General features: G+C 42.0%; 1 protein-coding gene across 7 annotated transcripts in view; it reads right to left on the bottom strand.

Moving 5' to 3' along the window:
• HDX (highly divergent homeobox) overlaps positions 1 to 19,020 on the bottom strand; it is a 46,626-nt gene extending 27,606 nt beyond the window's left edge. For 4 of the 7 annotated variants that reach the window (XR_012588938.1, XM_074599745.1, XM_074599750.1 and 1 more), the window contains exons 1-3: positions 18,898 to 19,020; positions 10,289 to 10,435; positions 4,533 to 5,657 (exon numbers count right to left, since the gene is read on the bottom strand). Coding sequence is in view for 6 of the 7 variants with exons in the window: in XM_074599745.1 (XP_074455846.1) it covers positions 4,533 to 5,657; positions 10,289 to 10,435 (1,272 nt within the window). In the remaining variant the exon portion in view is untranslated. Of the gene's footprint in view, positions 1 to 4,532; positions 5,658 to 10,288; positions 10,436 to 11,313; positions 11,431 to 15,276; positions 15,359 to 18,306; positions 18,466 to 18,897 lie in introns of those variants that run through there. The other 3 variants (XM_074599746.1, XM_074599748.1, XM_074599747.1) reach the window with 3 other exon arrangements.
• Between the last annotated feature and the right edge of the window lie 2,898 nt (positions 19,021 to 21,918).

Genomic DNA, 21,918 nt, shown 5'->3' with positions numbered 1-21,918 from the left:
TACGTTAATAGATTTTGTATTTGGGAAGTGCTCTACTAATGAATCTTGCAGCACGAGCATAATCAAATATAGAATATAGAGTACAGTTTGTCTAGTGTACGAGCATATAAGATGCTTTTATTCTTCAGCCTTTTAGCTGGAAGCGCTTGGAGGTTACCTAAGGTCGGACACTTTCTCATGACAGCACAAGACGGGCTGAGGGCAGCTATAAATGAACACTCTCCCCTCCTAAGGGCAAGTCTACATCAGCTTGTGTGTCTAAAATACTTATTTCGTAGTTGCACACACACGTTTTAGAAATTCTGTATAAACAAGTTACATCTATTACAATTCCATATGGCACACAACAGCATCACACCACAGAATCTGCTGTAAATGTGTTCTCACTATCCACCCAGATGGCTTCTCTTCGCAAATTTAAAGCGGGGCTGCAGAAAAAAGTGCTCTTCTATGTGAATAAAGCAATCAGTCTGGCAGAGCATTAACGGTTACTTGGAAGACAATTTCTAACAGGTATGATGCCAAATATAATCAAGTTTACCTCAATATAACTTCTTGAAAGACAACATGCATGGCAGTATTCTAAACTGGCTCTATAAAAAAGGCACAAGGGTTGGGGGTTTTTTTGGGGGGATGGTGGTATCTTTTGAGTGAGATGGATAGTTATCCTGCATCCACAGGTGTAACTCCAGCCCTAGTCCAACTGAATTGGACCATATAGATACCATGAATTGCAAAAATGACAAATTGAAATGCTCGTCTCAGAAAGATATTGTCTCAGAAACAGCAGCTGCTCTGGCAGCTGCTAGAGAGAGTTCAAAGGTACTGCAACACTTGTGTATTGCCAACACTGTACCTTAATTACACTGGCTACACTATATGAGGTCCCTACATAATCTTTTCCCAATTCATCTGTAGATTTACTGTCCCAAATTCAGTGCACTGGAACAAACCAAGAGCCCCACCCCAGTCCCGGTTGCTGTGTTGCACTACTTGAGGCCACAGGCAGTGTTTCTGCAGCCTGCTCACAGCTGCTGTCCCCGACTCCAGCCCCACAGGCCCCCACGTTCCTGCAGCTGGAATTATTTCATCCCAGAAATAAAGCGCAGGCAACTCTTGTGACAAAGGTAACTCCACTTCTGTTACGAGTGTCAGGAAACAGAGAAGACCATGTGGCTTGCCCTAGCAAAAAGCTGTGTGGCCCAAAGTTAGCAAGAAAGTCCTCCTCTTGTCTTCAAAAATCTCTAGGGAAGTAAACAAATCACTTTGACACGTTAAAACAAACAAACAAAAAAAAGAGTCCCATTTCCTTAAAGTAAACTTGTATCTCATTCATATAAAGCAGGATCCTTAAAGCAAATCTTAAAAATAAATAAATACATATTATATCTATATCCTATTCTGACATACTGGCTGCAAGGCTTAGGATTTTCCCTTGAAGAAGACAGGGCTAAATTAGATAACTATGCTTCAGTGTGTATCACAAAGTAATTAAAAATACACACACTTTCAACAGTATTTTTGTCCCTGAGGGTTGGGGGGAGGAAACCAAGACTAAATCACAGTTCAGCCTTGAGGACCAACAAGAATAGCCTCTCTAGGTCAATACGCTTAAAGCCAAACTAAGAGAAGTAGGCTGAACAATTTGTTTACTGAAACTGCTCAAGCATTAAAATTGATCACTTTATTAAATTTACGCTTAAGTTACACTAACATGAATTTGATTAATTGAACCAGTAAGGAAGCTATAACTAATTGCTCATTAGACACCACACCAATGAACGACAGTAATTACTTCATCAAAACACAGATCACACAGTCCTGACTTTGAAGAAGCATCTGCTTGGATGTTTAACTACTGCCATAATCATGTAGCTCAGGTTTAATCTATTTTTAAATTTAGGATTTCCCTGAGTTTAAGGATTTTCATTCCTATGCTGATGGATGAATTGGCTAAACTAACTATATACATAAGAACTACACACGTACTTACATCCTGCATAAGTCTATCTGTTACAAAATCTATGTCTCTGGAATTTTTATGTATAAAAATTATTAAGCTATAAGGGGATTATTAAGCTACAAAGAGAGTGTCTACATGAAATAGCAGTCATACTGGACTTACTTAATTTTAAGGGGAGGACTTGGAGGAAGGGGTTAAAGTATTGCAGAACCGATGATTTCAACAAAATAGTTATCCGCCTAGCGGGGTACACTATTTGCTACACGTGACTTCGAAGGCAGTAGGTGAAATTTTCTTGTCAACGTGACAAATGACTGTTGGAAGCGTCACTGTCATACTCTAACACCTCTTAAGATACAGAACTTACTTTTGCATTGTTCTGGAATGTGCTAAAAACTCTCAGCAAGGAATGCAGTGTTCCGGAGAAATCAGTACCATCATTTCTCCAACGTACTGGTGGGATCTGGCCCGGCTGTAGGACACTGTTCCTCTGCAGCTTCCACAGGGCCGTGATACTGTATGCCCTGACCCCAAAACTGTTGCCCTCCCTTACAAATTCTCTAATACTGAAGACTGTCATCTCAGAGGCTCACAGCATGAATGCTTACAGCAAGAAGTGAATGAACAGCAAGTTGCCCAATTTTTCCAAGGTTTAAAATTGTGGAAGGGCAAGGGATACCACGGGAAACAGGAGCTCCCTCAATCCAAGGTGCATTCCCAAATCCACAGAACAGGGTCTCTGGGAGACAGGCATGGAAGTCGAACAGGGTACAGATGAGTTCCTTACTTATCAAAAAAAACAGGTATGTTATTATAACATGGGAAAAAAATAAAAACAACCCAGAACAAAGTTACAGAGATCTCCTTGTTCTGATCCATATCACACCACATGGACAGATAAAACATCACCTACTGTGAACCGTTCGAGCTGTTTAAGACTCTGTATCTACCCCCAAAAAATCCCAAATCAAAGTTATTTCAAATTTCATTAAAAATTCAATAAAGTAGTAAGAACTAAGTCTTACTGATACTTTTTCAAGAGTGAAAAAAAGTACCAAGAGCACACAGCTGGAAGTATCAATAATATATTTCACTTCATGAAACTTACGAAAAATTTCCTTAACTGCACTATGCGCTATTGCAGCTTTACCAGCCCTTTATCGAAAAGATGTGCACATCTACAGCTTTTCTTCTCCCATGAAACTGGGATGTCAAAAGTAAACAGCATTTAATGAATTTTATAACTCAAGTAAGAACAGTAATAGCAAATACTGACAGACTGAGAGAAGGGAGAAAAGGAAAGAACAGCTCATCTAAAGTGCTCAGCTTAGAAAAGGCGATAAATAAGAATTGCAGATGTCCCATCTACTTCACAGAATCTAGTTCAGCGTACATACGCTCCTCAAACCTAAGGTTTCCCAAGAAAAGCAATAATTCTGGTGAAAAGTGGCAGTTACTTGGATTCAAAAGCTTTCTTTCAAATGCTCACATGAGATAGGAACAAGTCAGCAAAAAAAATAAATAAAAAACGCTTCACAAAGTATTGTTCCCTATACTAGTGAATAATGCACACGAAAAGATAGTATGTTGTTTATATGGTTCACTTTCATGATACACTAAAAAGGTAGTTACAGGCAAATGCACAAAGATAACCCACACAGTATCACATCCTGTCAATCTTAATATTTTTACCTCAGTGTCTCTAGACTATGTCATGCCACATGATATAAAAATCCATGAAAAAAAAAAAAACAATTTGGATGTTTCCTTTACAACTATCTCTCCTCTAGTTAAAATAAAAAATAAAAAAAAAATCTAAGTGTGTCAGTGTTGTAGCTTCTTCTGAACATCTTTTAGTTCTTCAATAATCTGCATTTAATATTCTCCTCTCTGTATCACTGAAGGGACACTATTACAGGATAAGAAAATAATGGGATTGAATGTAAAACCATTTTTGAATTAGATGCTGCGGGAGAGGATGAATTGCTCACCTAGTGCCTCCCATCACCTTAACTGGCTTGCAGGAGATCCTAATCCCTAAGAGAAAACAGGTCCAAGAGATTAGCAACTGCACAGGGAGCAGAGGCAGTGCTGATGGAATCGCTACTCCAAGCTGACATTAATAAGGGCAAGCAACTGTACAGCACACAAACGACAGCGCGATCCCATGTTCTGCCCTGTGCTACATGCGAAGTATGTCTACAGAGGAACAACCAAGGGTATCGCTGTGACATGCGCTGGCAAGCCGTGCCAGGACAAGCCAGACTTTAGCACGCATCAGCAGACATAGGTATGATCCTCTTGTAACCCAAGTTTATATATTGAATCCATGAAGCCCACACTGATCTTTAATATATGGCTCTCCACTGCTCAGCTATACAGATAAGAGTGCTACTGTACTATAGCCCTACCTGCACTTTTGTTTAAGAAGGAATTACCTCTACTGAAAGATGTAAATAGAGCACAATCTGCAGGACCCATCGCTTACTAGCTACCAACTTTCAAAGAAAACAGTACTTATCTACAACCTTGTCTTCAAGGTTTGAAGACAGACAAATTGACAGATTACCTGGTAATTATTTTGGTTTTGTGACAGCCTCAGTTGACTTGAAGATGTAAAATGAGGAGAAAAGGTACTTCTTGATGGATTAGCACTGCTATATAATGTACTGGATGTTGTATGTAATGAGGTCCGTGCAGGCAAGTGGTAGTCTCTGTTATGGTAGAGAATATTGTCAGGCATGTCCCTGGCATTCACCATGTGTGAACTACAGCTCACGTTTCTTCCTGGCCCAGACAAGGCTGCACTTTGGTTCTCTACTCGAACAGAACTGCTGCTTTCACAGTATCTTGAATAGCTCTGTATTTGTGCTCCCATGGATGCTAGTTCTTCTTCTCTAGCATATTCGTCATCCACATCTCCAGTTTCCATCGCAATGGACAGACAGCTGCCTTCCACTGAGCAATGCTTCTGCGTTGCGCTTCCTCCCACAATTCTTTGAGGTTGATCTGTAACTGCCAGAGAAAACACTTCACGGATTTCCAGATTTTGCGTGCTACAAGAAGGGTCCCTGGTATTAGCCCTTTGTCCAGGGGGCACATGTGATGCAAGAGCCGCATGTTCTGGTTTTTGTAACCTTTGACATCCCACGGGCTCAGCTTTACAGGGTCTGTGGCATATCATGGGTTTCTGAGGTAACACCAACTCTGCGGTCTGGACAGATGAACCACCATAGCTTTTTTTAGTGTGACTATATATGGAGTTTGCAGAATTCAGTACGCTTGTTTGCCTAGATAAAATAATAGTCTTTTCTCCTACTAATAGGGAAGCATTTTTACAATGTGGTACTTGTCGTCCTATAGGGATGTGCTGCTGCTGAAACTCTGTATCGCTTTTTCCTGGTAGCCGTGGAATAGAGGTTTTATGTATTTCTGCCACTGAAGTGTTTGCCTGTTTGGTGGATCCTTGCCTACTGGTTGAACTAGCAGGACTGTATATACCAGTAACTATTACATCGTTATTAGAAGAGGTCCAAGAAGACTGCTGACTTTGGGATCGAGCAATATTTACCACGTTCCTAACTGCTGCTTCTGGAGGTACTGAGGGAGTAGTAGTGACAGTCCCCGGGGGAGTGCCCCCAGATTCTACAGCACTCTTGCTGCTCATCTTCCTTCGTTTATTGCCAACCCACGTCTGCAAACAACAAACAACAATGACAACAAACACAAAACAAAGCATTAAAGAAGCAGAAAAATTAGGCAATTCCATTTTTAAGTAGATCTGATGAAATGTTAAGTGTTCGAGACCTAAGTTTACAGATATGTAAATCATTTACCGATTAGACAGCATCTGAACAATACACGGTGGAAATCCATGCCTCTCATGCTTGGGATTCATACACTAATACACATGAGAACCCCAGTCTCAATTCCAAAGCCGCAGTTTCTCAAAAGTCCTGGGACTGAATCGTGCCTTCTGTCCCAAAGTTACCCTTAAGATTTATTACATTGACACCACTGTGACTAATTCTCCCAACTCAAGTTTTTAATATTTAGCACTTTGGAATGTAGAACCATCACTCAGGTATGTAGCTAAACTTTTGTAACCAAATAACTGACAGATACAACCTTCAAAACTGCCTTGAACAGAAACTGCCAATTCTTGAATGTAGATGAGAGAAGAAAAAGAACTCCTCTATGACACAACTACAAGACAATTTTGTGAAGTATTCAGACTTATGGACTAATTCCTCCTCTGCCAGCTGCACAAATCAAGATCCGACATCAAAATCTGCTTTTGAAAGACACTGATAGACAAGATTGGGACCACTGGGATTTGACTCCAACAGAAGTTTGTTATTATGGACATTTCCAAAAGTGACAATGACAGTATATGACTCTGTGTAAAAGAATAGTAGAGGAAAAAAAATAAAATGCAGGTTCTATGGCAGTTGCGCACAGGTTAAAATGTACTGCTGTTTTAAATACACAGGAAGGCCTGTCCTGCAAGTAACACATTAAGATGTAGCTAAAAGAACTGAAGGGAAAGCATTAACTTCAGTATTTCAAGACAAAGAAACTCAATCTGGTGGAAGCATCACATCTAACGCTGGAAGTGTAAGTGCCACCTAACTATTCCTGGCAGTTTTCATGATCAGAGAGACAAGACTTGCTCAATTCTTTCACACTGTATGTCTGTACTGAATGTGAGGGCACAAGCAAGCAGGATACAAGTGCCAAAAAACGAAATACAAGCTTCACATCTGATTATACCGGTTATGAAAAGGATCAGATACCCATATAGAGATACGGTGAAACAGTTTTCTGCACCACTCTGGACAGCATCTGCTGCACACCTAAAACCAAACCAAAGCAAGATCTCAACAGTCAGCAACCCAAACCCACTGATATAATCAATAAACTCCCTCACCCCGCAACAAGCAAACTGCACTGAGTACCTATCTTGGGTTTCCATCTCATCGCATGAAAGCAGGAAATCTTTCTTCACATACCAATACCTGCTAAAGAAGTAAACAGATTTCGCTACAGGAGAATACACGTGCCTGCCATACAGAAGTATGCTGAAGCCCCCATTCCATTCCACTAATTTTTGTTGTCAGATTTTACAAAATGCCTAATTTGAGGCATGTACTGCTGCATGGAGTAAAATCTCAGTTACTAGTGATAATTTTTTTTTTTTTCTCAAAAGCAGAAGTCATAGTCATAGATCTCAAGTTACCTTCCTTTGTCGCATAAAACAATATGCAATAAAAAATATAGAAGATCAAATTTATTTTTTCGTAATTTCTGCTCAGTCAGTAAACTTTCAAGATAGAAATCATAATTAGAGACACTGCAATTTTTGGACCAGGAAAAAAAGATTTCATCCCAAACTTTTCCAACTGTACAGAACTAAAACCTGAAGTTTTTCCTTGCAGTTTTCCTGAAAAGAAATGCTTTCAAAGAAATGCAAATAACTTACTAGCACTACTATTCACTTGGGATTAAAGTAAAGTTTCATGAGACAGCACAAGTCAGATTTGTCACTGCTGAAAGAGTCCCATTCTCCTGACCATCTCCCCAGCCTCTTATTCCCACCATCTACCCAAAAAAGCACCCACCTGAAGGATGAGTGAGTGCAACTCTCCCAAAAGGCATAAAACTGAATCAGGGAAGAAAAAAAAAAAAAAAACAACCAACAAAAAAACCCCCAAAACAACAAAAGTTTTGGTAAGGTTAGCAAATTTAACTGGGTTACTCTGACATTGAATAAATATGAGAGATGATCAGCACAAGAAGATGGGTGAGAAAGAATTGCACAGCTGGGAGAAGGGAACGAGTACAAAACCTCCTATTTTTAGCACTGTGAGACATCAGCACTGAGAAGAATTATGTAAAACTATACCCTTAGACTGAAAGGGAAGCTCTACACTGTTACCAGCTTCATAGTCATGGTATTACTTTGGGATGTGACAGAGGAGTCATTAAGGACAAAATATCCTAGGAAAAGGGACACAAATCTTTGTTTCAATCAAATTCCCCAACTAGCAAGTTTTGGGAGCACTTTCATGAGCACTGGAAGCATTACTGAAATTCTTAACTATTATTTAGCAGGAGGAGAAGCTCTCAGAAGAGACAATACCTTGAAAGTCCAGCTGTTAAGAAAATTACCTAGAATTTAAGAGACCCCGATTTTACATTCCCTGTTTGAACAAGGTAGAACTGGAACAGACTGTGACTGTTCCACAATCCAGACAGACACCACAGAGGGACTGTCAGTGGTGCCTGGACATTAGCTCTGACCAGAAGGTCCATCCTAAACCCGAACTTAAAATGTCCTCAGGAAATCTTGCAAGAGGTGTAAAAGAATAACGAAGCTGTAACTCTTCTGATATCTGCTGTTGTGCTGTGGGGAGAACCCCACACCACCTCCCTGATCGCCGCTCCCAGCACTGTGAAAATCAGACTTGGGGCGCTTTTGCACTTGATAAAATCACATTGTTCACATTTCATGTAAAGACAAAAAGCAACCAGCAGAAGTATGCTAATATTAATGAACGAACCCAGGCCATTGAAGCCTGATGTAGCTAGAATACATATCTACTAAATTTGAAGAGGGCCAGGGTTTTTTTCCAAGGAGTAGCTCTACCACATTTCCTAATTTTGAAAGGGAGAACATATTTTTCTGTATTGCAGTAATAAATCTGTAGATTTACATCAAAACATAAATAGGACTTCTATTTTTTTTTCCCCAACATAGGTCAAGATTGGAAAGACAGGATGTAATTCTTTGGGACTAGGCTATAGAAATCCTGTTTCGGGGAAAGAATATATTCATAGAGTTATGATATTTGAATTACAAGAGTTACATTTAGGAAATTCATGTTCCTATTATAGTCATAGCTGCAAGTGCCAGCTGCAACCCAAGTATCAGTCTGCTAGACGTTGTGCAAAGAAGTACTAATTCTGTCCAAGAGTTTCATAGGAAAAAAAATAAAAAAGGAAGGGATTAGGAGAGGCAGAAAGGAGGGGTGTAAAGAAGATAAAGCTAAGATCATGCAACAATATCACCTATGCAGGACAGATGCTGGGTTTGTTTTCATTGCACTTCACAAGTAAGACGAAAGTTCAAGTATTGCAAATAAGGGCTCAGTAAAGGAAGAAAACTAAAGGAAGAAGGTCATGATATATTAATGCAGAAAGGGAAACAGGGGGAAAGGGAAATATGAAGATGAAGAGTGAACGACTGCAAGTAGAGGAGAGACTGGCTGCCTCCTCTAGGTCCTTCAATCAGAATAAAAATAAAAACACAGGCCCCAACTGCATCATCAGCATCCAGATTCCTGTTACAACCCTTTGTCTGTTCCAGGGAGTCTGAATTTCTGGCTTTCAGAACTTCCCACCACCTAGAGCTGAGAAAGTAAGTTTTAATAATTACAGAATATTTTAAGGGAGGGGAATCCGGGTAAGAATTAGGGAGCAGGAGGGGTTGTTACTGTCAATACACCACTGATACACCACTTAAAAAAAACTAGACTAATTTTACTTCTTCCTCTTCAGTGTCCAGCATTGCAGTAACTCCTTGTAGCTCCACTACCGTTGTTATTTTTTCAGCTAATGCTTCATGATTTCTATTTCTGCTGAGACAACAGCCATTTTGTTGTCTAGTGTTTCACAAAAGGATTATTATTTCCCTTCCCATGGAATTCATAGACTTTGGAAGAGCTCCTGTTAGCCTAGTCATACTAGTGACATTCCTCTTTTATAAGAAAAGAATGTACTCACTGTAAATAACTATGAGGGACAATATTTATGATTGTGACATGGAATACAAGCGTGACAGAGTGTGTGAAAAGAAATACTTCCACAATTATTCCCCCAAATACATTAGATTATAGAAATTTGTTGAATTTAAGAATAGTTTCCAAATAACATGACCTTTCTTTGATACAACACATTGCACAAGGTTTCTGTTGGGCAAACTAATTCGCAATTTAATAAAAAAAAAACAAAAACAAAAACAAAACCCAAACCAAAACACAACAAAAGACAAACAACAACCCAAAAAAACCCCAAACACGCACACAAAATCACTCCTTGTGCAATCCAGGCCCCTGCTAAATACAGCAATCATGTGAAGACATTTCAGCAAAAATAAACTATAAACAGGCTCATTGGATAAAAATGAACATGTCACACACGCATACTGAAGTCTGATTTAGGACAAGTATGAAGTTAGAGACTCCAGTCCTCTACAGATATGTTATGTAAAGAAATGAAAGTGTATAACTTTAACACACAAATTTGGAAGGCCTCAGTACTTACCCTGACTACACTGAAGTCCAGTTTAGTTTCTTGTGCACACTGCAATATGAGCTGAAAGCAATTTTTACTTTGATTTGTCATTCCATTTTCATAATAACGCTGCAATATCCTTTGTTGTTCTACAGTAAATACAGAACGCAGATTCATCTAAAAATAAAAGAAGATACTCTGAAAGTTGGAATAAAAACTGTAATACTTGCAGAATGCACAGGCTCTCATTTATGCTTGTGATAACGCTAAGTGTTGACATGTTTTCTTTACAGAATCCTTTACCAACACTTTTACTTATTTTCAAAAAAAAACCTGTTAGTCAGCAGTAGTGATTCCTTTGCAGTAGACTCAAGTTGAACAGGTGAACTATATGTTTGGAACAACACTGACAGCCTTTCATAAATAAATAATGTATTGCACTGCTAAGTTCAAGAGCCTCTATATTTCAAAGAAAAAGTTTTTCCCTTAAAAAAAATAATAATAAAGGCATTTGGCAAAATAGAGTAACAGCAGTGGTTCCAATAATATTGGCACATCTGTTTCCCCTCCCCTACCAAAAAAAAGGAGACAAAATCTGAGATAAAATGAAGGTGACTGTTCAGCACAAGTAAAAGTTTCCACCGCCTCCAACTTCAGCAAATCCTACACCCCCTTACGGCTGGTCATGCTACTCCTCCTGCTGTGCCAGCACCAGCACCTCCCAACTGCAAAGTCACAAAGATCAAGGACGAGAACTGAAGACCAGCTTGGGGGGAAAAAAAACCCAAAAAAAGGCTTCAGGAAGTTCTGGTCCAGCCCAACGCAATGCTAATGCTCTAATATTAACATGTTCTAATATTAACACGAAGGAGGGACCACCCAAATCACAGCCTGCATTCAGAAAGGTTCGAGCTACTGTGAAACTGTACCCTCAGGCTAGAAATCAGGCTTTTTAAGAACACTTAAGGGTTGTTTTACAGGAGTATACACCAACACTGGCTACAGGACCTCAGGATGCATTCCTGCCCCTCTGCTTTGTCCAAAGCGGTGCTCACCCAGAATGGAGAGACCCAGGCTCCTCCCAGGCTAACAGCAACTCTTCAGGTCCTGTTTTCAGCCTGCTGAACCAGCTCAGGATTGGGTTCCCCATGAGAGATCTTCGCTGTGTGGGGACAGGGCAGACAGGGACCACTGTGGTCCAAGCCCCTGGGCACCCAGAGGCTCTGCCGGGGAGCAGCATCCCCCTGTGAGCCTGCCCTCCGTCCCACACACTCCTGATGGTGTGGCCCCATGGCGAGCAGCATCGCCCCATGGCCAGCATAAGATAGACCCTTCATGGCATCCCCATCAGGCCATGCCTTGGCCAGGCTCAGCGCAGGGCTATGCCAGGCCACAGCCGAGGCAGCGGGTGGCCAGGGAGGAGGCAGCCTCTTCATCAGCAGTTTGATGAACGCGTTAAACAAGACACAGCTTTGTTACACATGAAAATTCATGCCCTAGCTTGGAAAAGGCAAACAGCTGAATATCACCAAGTACAGAACAGACTCCCTAGTGGCAAACTGAAATTTTATGCTCTTGTTATATGTTCTATATGGGTAACAAATACAATCCTCTGTTTATACGTAAGAAAAGAAGAGCCCCATCATCACAGGATTTCCAGAACAGGGTCTTTATTTTGTCCCAAACAGGAGGCCACCAGCTGAGACACTGCAGGCACTGGCCAGGAACAACCTGCATCCGACTTCGTGTCTCAGAAAGCAGAAAAGTTACCAGCCACATCTCTTTTTAATACTTTCAGTACATGTATCAAAATAATGCAGAAGAAACTAAAGAGTAAGAAACCATACCATCATCTTGTAGGAAAATAAAGGGGATGAGGGAATCCTTTGTGGCTACCAAGCTTTTAGCTACCATTTTTGGAAATTGTGGATGGAAAGGAGGAGACTAGCAGTACACTTAATCTTTGCACAGGAACTGCTTCTAATTTAGAGCAAATAAAATTATTAAGGACTCAAAAGCACGAGCAGACACCCAGCTCCTTTCACATTATTAATCAAGATGATTATACTATGTTGTGGTAATGGTTACTGGAGTTCAAAAGGCCTCTATGAAGAAAAAGATTAATATCTAGAGTTTGTAGTAAAATGCTTGAAGGCTAGAACTTTGACTTCAGAGTTTACTTTCCGCTGTATGTCAACAGACAATAGAAAAATCACTAACTACCAACTGGTAAAAATTACTGGTTTCTTTTCAATAATACTTAAAACAGAAGATGATTTTTCAATCACATTTTTACCTCTGTTCCCAATTCTTGTTTACCCTCTCAATCTAGTGCATTAATAAATGCAGCACTATCAGCTGCATTACAAGTCAGGTGTTGCCCGAGTTATGCCTCCCCCAAAACGTGTATTCAGCCATAGTCAGAGATCGGCAAAGGAGACTCTTGCTCTGAATACTTCATTGTTTAAAGAAATTTACAGCAAGCAACAGAGGAGACAATTATTAGCCCATTAACGAATCAATAAAGTTCATAAAAAACTACTTCATAAAATTCAGAACTGTCTTCTGATCTCTCAAGTGGACACGCACGATGATGCAGTCACCAAATGACTTGTTACTTTTAAAGAATGCATAAGAATTAATTTTGTGATTTTTTTTTTTTCCTCCTGCATGATTGGCAGGAGCCATTCTGTGTATACTACTCTTTCAGTACCAATGGTCCTGTTTTATTTAGTTGAGAAGAGTTCCCACAAATGACCTCATCAGAAATAGTTACAAACCTTCTACCTTTGCAGATCCAGATGAAGTCTGTCATCCAATAGCTCCAGCATTTCTATACATAGGCTCATCAAAAAGAAGCATGCTCTCCAAATAGTTCATCAATTACGATGAAGACTCCTCCAATTGCAAGATAAATTTTTAGAATCAGACCTGATGACTTGCAAGCGAAAACGTGTGTCAGGTCCTTGACGCATTTTTTAATTACGTGGATTTCTGAATCCAAAGTCACTTGTGTTAGAATACTTTCATTGTTGTATTTGACATCTGTAGTTTAGATAAGGACAGGGTGGAACATTTTGACAAAATCTCTTGATCTTCAGCTAAACCTATATGTACTGCATGACAGACTTTGCCTAAACTCAAGAGAGGTCATGGTCTGGTTTAATAAACAACTAATTTTTGCAGTTTATTTTAATTACTTGTAAACTACACCTGCCAACCATAATACTGGTAAGATTCCTTAGTAAATTCTGCCTTGAATCTAGGCAAGTAGAGCTCAGAGGATCTGCGCAGAGGCCGTAAGAAACTGATTTAAATAGATTGCAGGAGCCTATAGACACAGAGTTATGGAAGCTGAGTCACAACTTTAGTTTACATTTCAACATCTAAACTTTCAAATAAGCAGGTGAGAATTTATTAATGCTTTTTGTGTTTCAAATATACTGAATCCTAAGTCAACAGACAGTCCTGTACCATTTCTCACTGCCCCACCTATCCACACCCATATTTACCAAAACTACAGAAGGGATGTTACGATATTCTTAAAATATCAGTAGCTATCCTGCTGTGTAAATCTATCTTATTCATTCTGCTCTGCCAATTAATTCACCCTTTCTTTTTTTTTTTCCCCCTAAAAAAACCTGTCTTTTACCAGAGGCAACGGAAAACTAGGGGTAAACTGCAGTATAAACCACGCATAATGTTCAGTAGGGCTATGCAGGCAGCTACCTCTGCCCAACAGCAAACCTCGTTCAAATTCTACTCAAAATATTAAAGTCAAAGCAAAATAACCAAACCACTGGATCTACCAGTCCACTACAAGTCAGTCTATTATATCCCATAATACTTTGAACCATGCTACAGCTGCTTGGTATAACATGGTTATTAACAAGTAGATAGATGTTAAGCTCCAGCCAGCACAGAAGTGATAGATAACCTCAACATACAGCACTGATGCCTGGACTAAAGCCCCAGTAAACCCATCCCGCCCCCAGGAAGCTGTAGGGCAGTTTTTGCTGTTTGGCTGCAGATGTAGCACAACCCCACACGACACAGGCTCCGGTCACGGCTGGGCAGGAAGTACAACTTCACATGAAGATCTCAGATTACACAGACCAAGAGAAAAGAAATGAAGAATCATAAGATTTTTTGCTTTTTAACTGCCTACATAATTTCTAACTAGATATAAAAGATCACAAGATTATTACTACTGTTTGTACTACTAACAGCAAGCTCCAAGCATTCCATCTCAATACCCTAGGACAAAACCATAACTGGCATACTGATTTCACACTAGTGTGTAGGCCATTTGGCAATATTCCTTCTCTTGCAGGTTAAAAGCCCACTGATAGTAAGTCACCTGTAAAGTCCAGTGGGAAATCAGTTTGCTATCAGCAGTTCTTCAGGGCTTATTTAGAGTATTTAAACCAGTACCCTGTATTGAATAAACCAATTACTGAATGTTTGGAAGCTCTAAAGCAATCACATTAATCCATGAAGCGCTGACTCTGCACATCCCATCTTCATAGGTAACAAGTTTTGCTCACTTTCCACACCTGTCAGACCTAGAAATTTTTCTACATTAAATACACTGAGCATTCAAACACATCTAAAAGAGCATAATGTTACTGTCTCTGAGACTACATTAATACAGATTAATACTAGATTCATCGAAGGATTACACTGGTTTTGGGGTTTGGGTTTTTTTTGAGAAGTGTCACTAAGAAAACTGATGCTAAACAGGTTATACAAAACAAGATACTAATTCTTACATTTTTCTCTAGTATGGGAGATCCATGACAGTCAGTGGAAATATATACAAACTAGAGGTAACTTACAAAGAGCTGACATTACTAAGCAGTAAGGTAGCTACATTAGTATCAACAGAATGAGCAGGTCATATGCCTTCACAGTAGACTTAAGCATTACTCAGAACAATTGCAGTAACTTCAAAAGAAATTAACTGCTTTTCCCAATTTGTGTATCTACGAAGCACTCATTTCTTCAGGATTTCTCACCTTTGTCTTGAACCTCAGACTCCAAGTTAGAAATCCATGTGGATTTTTATTATACCTTCATTTTGATCTTGACTTGCCAAGCTTAAAAAACATGTATTTGAGCTTTTGGGAAGCCAGGTGTCCAGTTGGTTGGCAACACATTGGCACTGAAAAGACTTTGTTACAGAAAAGAACTCCGTGAAATTTAATAAAATTCAGGCAATGCATTATGCAAACTGAAAGTCCATGAACATAAGTTATGTTTTCACTTCAATAAAAGGGGCAAAGTAGTATTTTTAAGGATTCAACATCTGCCTGCTCTGCAAATAAATAAGGTAGCCTTGGCCAAGTATGTTGCTGTTTATGTGACAGTGCAGAAACTAATCTATGACAAATGAGCACTTTCCTGTAAGTACCTCCTCCACCCCTGCTATGTGTTCTAGGCCAACTAATATCATTCAACTTTCCACTTTGGTGGTCTCCCACTCCTCAACCTTCTGTAAACCCATCAAGATAAAGATGTTGTTCTTCATTCCCTTTCCAAACCGAATACTAACGAAAAAAACTATTATCATACTAGCAGAAGAATCCCTTCAACTATATGCAGTGGTTCAGGAGACTTAAATGTGGTCCAAGTGCTAAGTCAGGCACTGGGACACATGAGGGATCTAAGGCTGGTAAGTACGAAGACGGGAAGTCCATGCCCTTCAGTTTGTCCAAGAGTGCTGAGTACGAGCCTCACGAAGGACAATCCTACTAACACACTGTGCCCGGTCACATCGGCTCCTCCTCAGACGAGATTAAGGTTATTCTTACAGCTGAACTTCTTTAGACTTCTTTAGACTTCTTTAGCTGCTTGAGCAACTTTTTCCACAGCATCCACCTTCTTTCCCTTTCTGTGGCAAGAGTGAGCTCAAGTGGAGGGGAGAACACGGAAGAACTAAAGCCCAGTTTGCTTCTGAAGTAATAGCGCATTTGCTTCGAAACAGGTACTTAATGTAACTATCATCTCACACAGCATGCTGCAAATGCCTAGTCCTTCCACTACAGTTACTTTATTCAACATCCAAAATTATGAATCTCTCCAGGGAGACCTGGTGAAGCCCAGAGATGTATTTTTAGAAACTGATGAAGACAACTTGGTGTCAAGGAGTACCACAAAAGAAAGAGCAACATCTATCAATGATCCCCTGGTTAAAAAAAAATAAAAAATAAAAATTCCAAGAGTTATTTAGCTGTTCTGTAATGACTACTTAAAAGATCTGGAGGCTAAAAAAAAAAAAAAAAGAAAAAAATTTCCTGTGGTCTAAAGTCTGCCTACAGTGCACAGCATTATAGTCTTAGCATCAAAGTCTCAATATTGCTGAACCAAGTAAACTTACTTACAAGGTGGGTCTTTATAGAATGGTACATTAATGCTAATTAATTTGAAAAATAGGAAATAAAAATGATACTCCTCTCATTTCAAACATTAACAAAAAACAGTCTTGGATTTGAAATTATAATTAATAAAAAAACCCCAAAATTCACTCAGAGTACAAGCCACCAAAAGTAACTAAGTGTAAAAAACTTCATGGTATAAAACATTATAAAACTGTCAGTGATTAACACATATATACAAGGGAACAAGCAGTTTCTGAGAGGTTGTTTTGTTTTTTTTAACCGCACCACCAAACTAACATTTGTTTGGAAAAAAGTCATCTTATAAAAGACTGTAAATCTATTACTGTTTCAGTCTGTCTACCCATAACAGGTACAAGAAGAAAATCGGCACACTCCTCAATTTATTTCTTTTTTTTCTTTCCCTCCACAGGTCTCCAGTGGTACAAAATAACAAGACTCGGCACCAATATAAATGTGAGACAAAAATGCAACTCTAATAAGAAAGCTACTACATACATAAATAAAACAAGACTGCAGCAGCGAGACTATTACTACAGCTTTAGAAACCTGAACTGTACCAGCAATTACCCAATTCACTTTCTGTTCTGCCAAAAGCTCACCATTTTTTACACACCCAAATGGAAAGAAAACAACAAACCAACTCCTCAACTTACAGATCTGTGGAGACACTGGATCAAGCAACAATGCTTGATAATCTGGATTTGTGGGTTACTGCCTCCTTCCTACACAGGCCAAAATAGTTACAACTACACAACTGTAAGAGCAGTAGGTTATGTTTATGGTTGGGTAAGTGTAATATACCGACCAGCTCGTAAAACTACTTTTAAATATCCATGACTCCCAGCACAATTGCATCTCTCTTCACTAAGTACAGCATTTGTAATACTGTATTACAGTTCTACCTATAAAATTCAGCCCTTTATTAGGGACAAATTAGGCAGCCCTCAGTAACTTAATAACATGATAACCTATGACCACAACTCTACAAGTTTATGCATCCCATCCCACTTTATTCATGCAAATGAGGCTTCAACTGCATTAGCCACGTTTTAAATTGTGTACACAAGGGTTTGTAAGACCTATGTCAGAAAAAAAAGGAAAGGAATACTGAAATGCAGTTTTACTCTGAAGATGCGAGCTGCTTCAAGACTCCACTTCGGAGGATAAAGAACTACTTTTGCTTAGCGAGATACAATCTACCTACCATATCAGAAGCCCTAGGCTAACAGAAGGCAGGGGGCGGGGTTGGGGACCGCATGTTATTCCCCAGAGCGGGGCGAGTCTGTGTGCAACACAGGCACTTCCGCAGCGAGACCTCCCCTGGCACCACCGTCCCTCCAGAGTGCCACAGACAGCACGGCCAGCGCACTCCTCCCTCCTCACTCCCTTCCAAACACAACGGGGATAAAACGTGACAGAAGGACACCCTGGTCAACTGCCACCGCCACGGGCTGTGTCCGGCACCAGAACAGGGCTGATACGGCCTTCGAGAGGTCCAAGTCCTGAGGGGAAACAAGGGTTGAGCCGTTCCGTGACAAGCCCCTGCAGCTGGACACCTCCTGCCCCACTCAGGCCTGGGCACTCGCCTACCCCTGCGTGGAGCCCGCAGGCCTCACACCACGAGGCAACGACCAGCTTTCTTCTTACCTCTGCCCAACCGCCCCCCCTCAAAGCCTCCAACTGCACCAGCCCCAGCCTCAAGGAGCTACCCCCGACCTGACGCGAGGGTTAAGAAGGGAAGAGCAGAGGGGAGCCATGAAGGCCCGCGGCCGCCCCGCCGGGCAGGACCGCACCCCCTCGGCGCATGCGCCCACACCTCCCCTTCCCCCCCCGCCCCCAGCAGCGCGCAGGCGCAGTGCGGCCGAGGCGGCGCAGGCGCCCGCGGCTCCCCGAGCGCCCGTGCGCATGCGCACTTCCCCACCGGCGGCGGGCGCCTCTGCGGGGCCGCCGGGGGAGGCGCAGTGCGCCTGCGCGCCCGAGGTGGGTCTGCCAGCCCCACCGCCAGGCCGCCGGCCCAGGGGCATCATCATCACCACCACCATCATCATCATCACCACCATCATCATCATCATCATCATCCTCCCGGCCCGCCCGCCGCGCCCCTCCCTGCCGCGGGACCCCGCTGTGTCGTGCGTGTCTCCCCCACCACCACCCCCCCCCCCGGCTTAAGGGACTCCCCGCCGCCACTCCCCCCCCCCACCCCCCCCCCCCGCCGCCAGCGCCGCGCTCCGGCCTTACCGTGCTGCGGCGGGGGGCTGCGGATTCAGCCGGTTTTTTCGGCTGGGTCGGTCCCGGCGTCACACAATGAAATCAGCGCCTCCGATCATTAATTCTCATCATGATCGTGACGTCAGCGCAGACAGCGGCCAATAGGAGCGTAAGATCAGCGCCGGCCGGGACAGTGCTCGCCCCCGCCCCTCGTCGCGGCGGGGGAGCGGTCGCCACAGCGCCCCGGGCCTGTGAAACAGGCCCGGGGCGCTGTGGCGGCCGCTCCCCCGCAGCCCCGCCGCTCCCTCAGCCCACAGACCCGTCGCCCCCACGCCTCACGCCGCCCGGTCTGTCCCCCCCCCCCTTCCCCGCCACCGGCCCCTCCGGGTGGTGGTGGGTGCCCCCGGCGGGTGGAGGTGGGCGTGTAAAGCCATCCCGGCGTTTTCTGACAGAAAATTCGCCCTGTTTGGCAACGTTTTTATTGTGCGGATGGGCAGGCACGCCTGGTAAAATCTGAGGAGGGTCAGGATTTCGATTTACGTGAACGTTAACGGCAGCCGAGAAATAAACTTTTTATTGGTTGGGGTGAACGCGTTTTGTCTGGGAAGAAAGGAAATGGCGGTCTCCGCAGGTGGGCAGCACAGGGATGGTGCCCTCATGGAGGCGGGACACGCCAGCTGTGTCTTGGCCCCGGACAGCCTGGCAGTGTCTTGGCTGGAGCTGGCGATGGTCCGAGCCCCACAACACAACCTCCATGTGCTCGTGGTGCTGTGGGAGCCCACGGTACAGCCCGGCGTGTGGGTGCCAGCCTTCCTCCTCCTCCTTGTCCAGGCTCCGTCTCCCAGCCAAAAGGAAACCTAGCCAACGAACAAGCGGGAATTCCGGTACCACTCATCCGCGCTGACGGATTATGTGATAGAAATCACATGAAGTAATAATTTATTGGCTCGGCTGTAGGAACACTAGGAAGTCCCAATCAGATTGGAAGCTTTGCTGTGTTAGTTACGCAGCTTCTAGATACACCGTGTCCCTGTCCTGAATAGTTTATGCTGTAAGTCACGATGTTAAAATATTAAAACAGGTGATTAATTTTATGCAATGGCTTTAATCAGAACTCTCAGTAAACATTTCTGCAGGACTGAAATAAAAGAATTGCCACTGGTTATTTGTAGGCAGGGAGGAGAAGAGCCATCAATGTGTATGTTTTTAAAATTACAGTAAGTTACATTGTTTAAAAATATTAACACTGATTTTTGACGTATTTAACTCTGTTTCTGGCTACCTAAAGTTTTGTCTATGGTTTTCCATGCAGCAGCAAGATGTGTTGAACGTTCGCTCATCCACAAATAAAATACATCCTTCTAGAGCATCCTTCAGGAGTTGAATGTTCTGTCCACAGTGTAATTACATTTCCTTCACCACCCTGGAGCGTCAGTCAGTCAATTAATAAAGTTTAATCTGAGGTAAAGATCTTAGATTACTTGAATCGTTTCAGTAAGGTGCCAGTCTTTACTTAGTTTTCCTGCTTTATAAAGTGGAAGACAGAACTTTGGTAACACACATCTCTCCTGGTGTAGCTGATGTTGAGAGCTCTGCATGCTTCCAACAAATTAGGATTATATACCAGATATATTGATACGATATTTCCTTTGTATCACACCCACTAATCGTGGTGCAGAGGGAGTTGGGTGAATGAGGTGGGCCGACTGAAAAGACGGTGTTTTTCTGGGTGGGATTGGTCACCTGGCTCAGCTCGTGGATACGTCTCGCCTGCTGCAGCACAGCTGCTCCATCCACCACAGAAACCCAGCGTGAGGAAGCGGCTGAGGATGGAGAAGAGGAGGGGGAATCCCTTTGGGCATCAGCCCCCAGTTGTACTGGATTAAATGCAGTAGCATATGCACCCTGAATTTAATGACAGGACCTTACAGGTAGTACATTACATGTACATGTACATTAAACCCTAAATCTTGTATTATGCTGCTTCTTCCCCTAGATATGTTCCCTTCCTCTGTGTGCCGTCAGCATTCACCTTGTGAAAATTAAACAGAGCAACTGTAAAAACCTGACACCACTTCTGTAGAAAATATTTTTTTGGAATTCGCTATGGAATGATTCCAGAGAAATTTGTTGCGTTTTCTTCTTCAGTGGGGCTTCGGAAACAAAAAAGGCGAGACATTCTCTCTAAAAGCCTTTGAAAAAGATACTGTGGTGTTTGATAAAATACAGCTTATTAAACTCTTTTAAAACGTTGAATAATAGGAAGTAGTATTTCAAGGGCTCTTATCTGACTAAAATGGGCTCACAGGTGCATTTTCCATAGTTTATATCAAAAAGTCATAGAATCGTTGTTGAAGGAGACATCCGCTGTGTATTTAAGTTGTCAAAGAAACTAGTATGCAGGCTTGTGACCGCATCACAGATCACAGTAACAGAAACTCGACTCAGTAGAAAAGGTAAGGCTAAGAGCCTAAGCAGAAAAGTCTATCTCCAGCAAGCAGAATATGAAAAGAAAAAAGAGGTACAAGAAATGGCAAAAAATGTATTCACGCTAGTGGTAGGAGCAGGGTAGGAGAGGCACGCTCAGCAATACATACGTTACAGTATAGAAGAGTAAAGTGAACATACAGGTTAAAAAAGCTGCTGCTGTTTGCGGCAGTGGAGCGACAAGCTCCAGAAAGAACTTCACACTATTCACTTCCTTCCCTGGTATTGCCTCTCAATGAGACAAACCCTGAGGGAAAAACTATGGCAGGATGAAATAAAACAAATATTCTTCTACTGCAACCAGATCCCCATGCTTTCTCATTCATTAGTAACAGATTTAAATTAACACGGGCTGGCAAATTGGTCCAGTGGTTTAAACAGTAGCCCAGGACATAAAAGGACTCCTTACGTGAGGGAATTAGCATCAAAGCGAGACTCTCTGATGTAGCTACTTTGTATTAGCTCATTAAACTAATTAGCTCAGCTTACTATTAGTTAGTTAGCTCAGTATGGGTTACTGCTTCTACGTGTCAGAGAAAGCATTTCTCAGAACTGGTTTCCAAG

This window comes from Larus michahellis, chromosome 9 (assembly GCF_964199755.1).
Source record: "Larus michahellis chromosome 9, bLarMic1.1, whole genome shotgun sequence".
Classification (NCBI taxonomy): domain Eukaryota; kingdom Metazoa; phylum Chordata; class Aves; order Charadriiformes; family Laridae; genus Larus; species Larus michahellis.
Note: the sequence above shows the minus strand (reverse complement) of the source record. Positions and strands in the feature narration are given on the sequence as shown.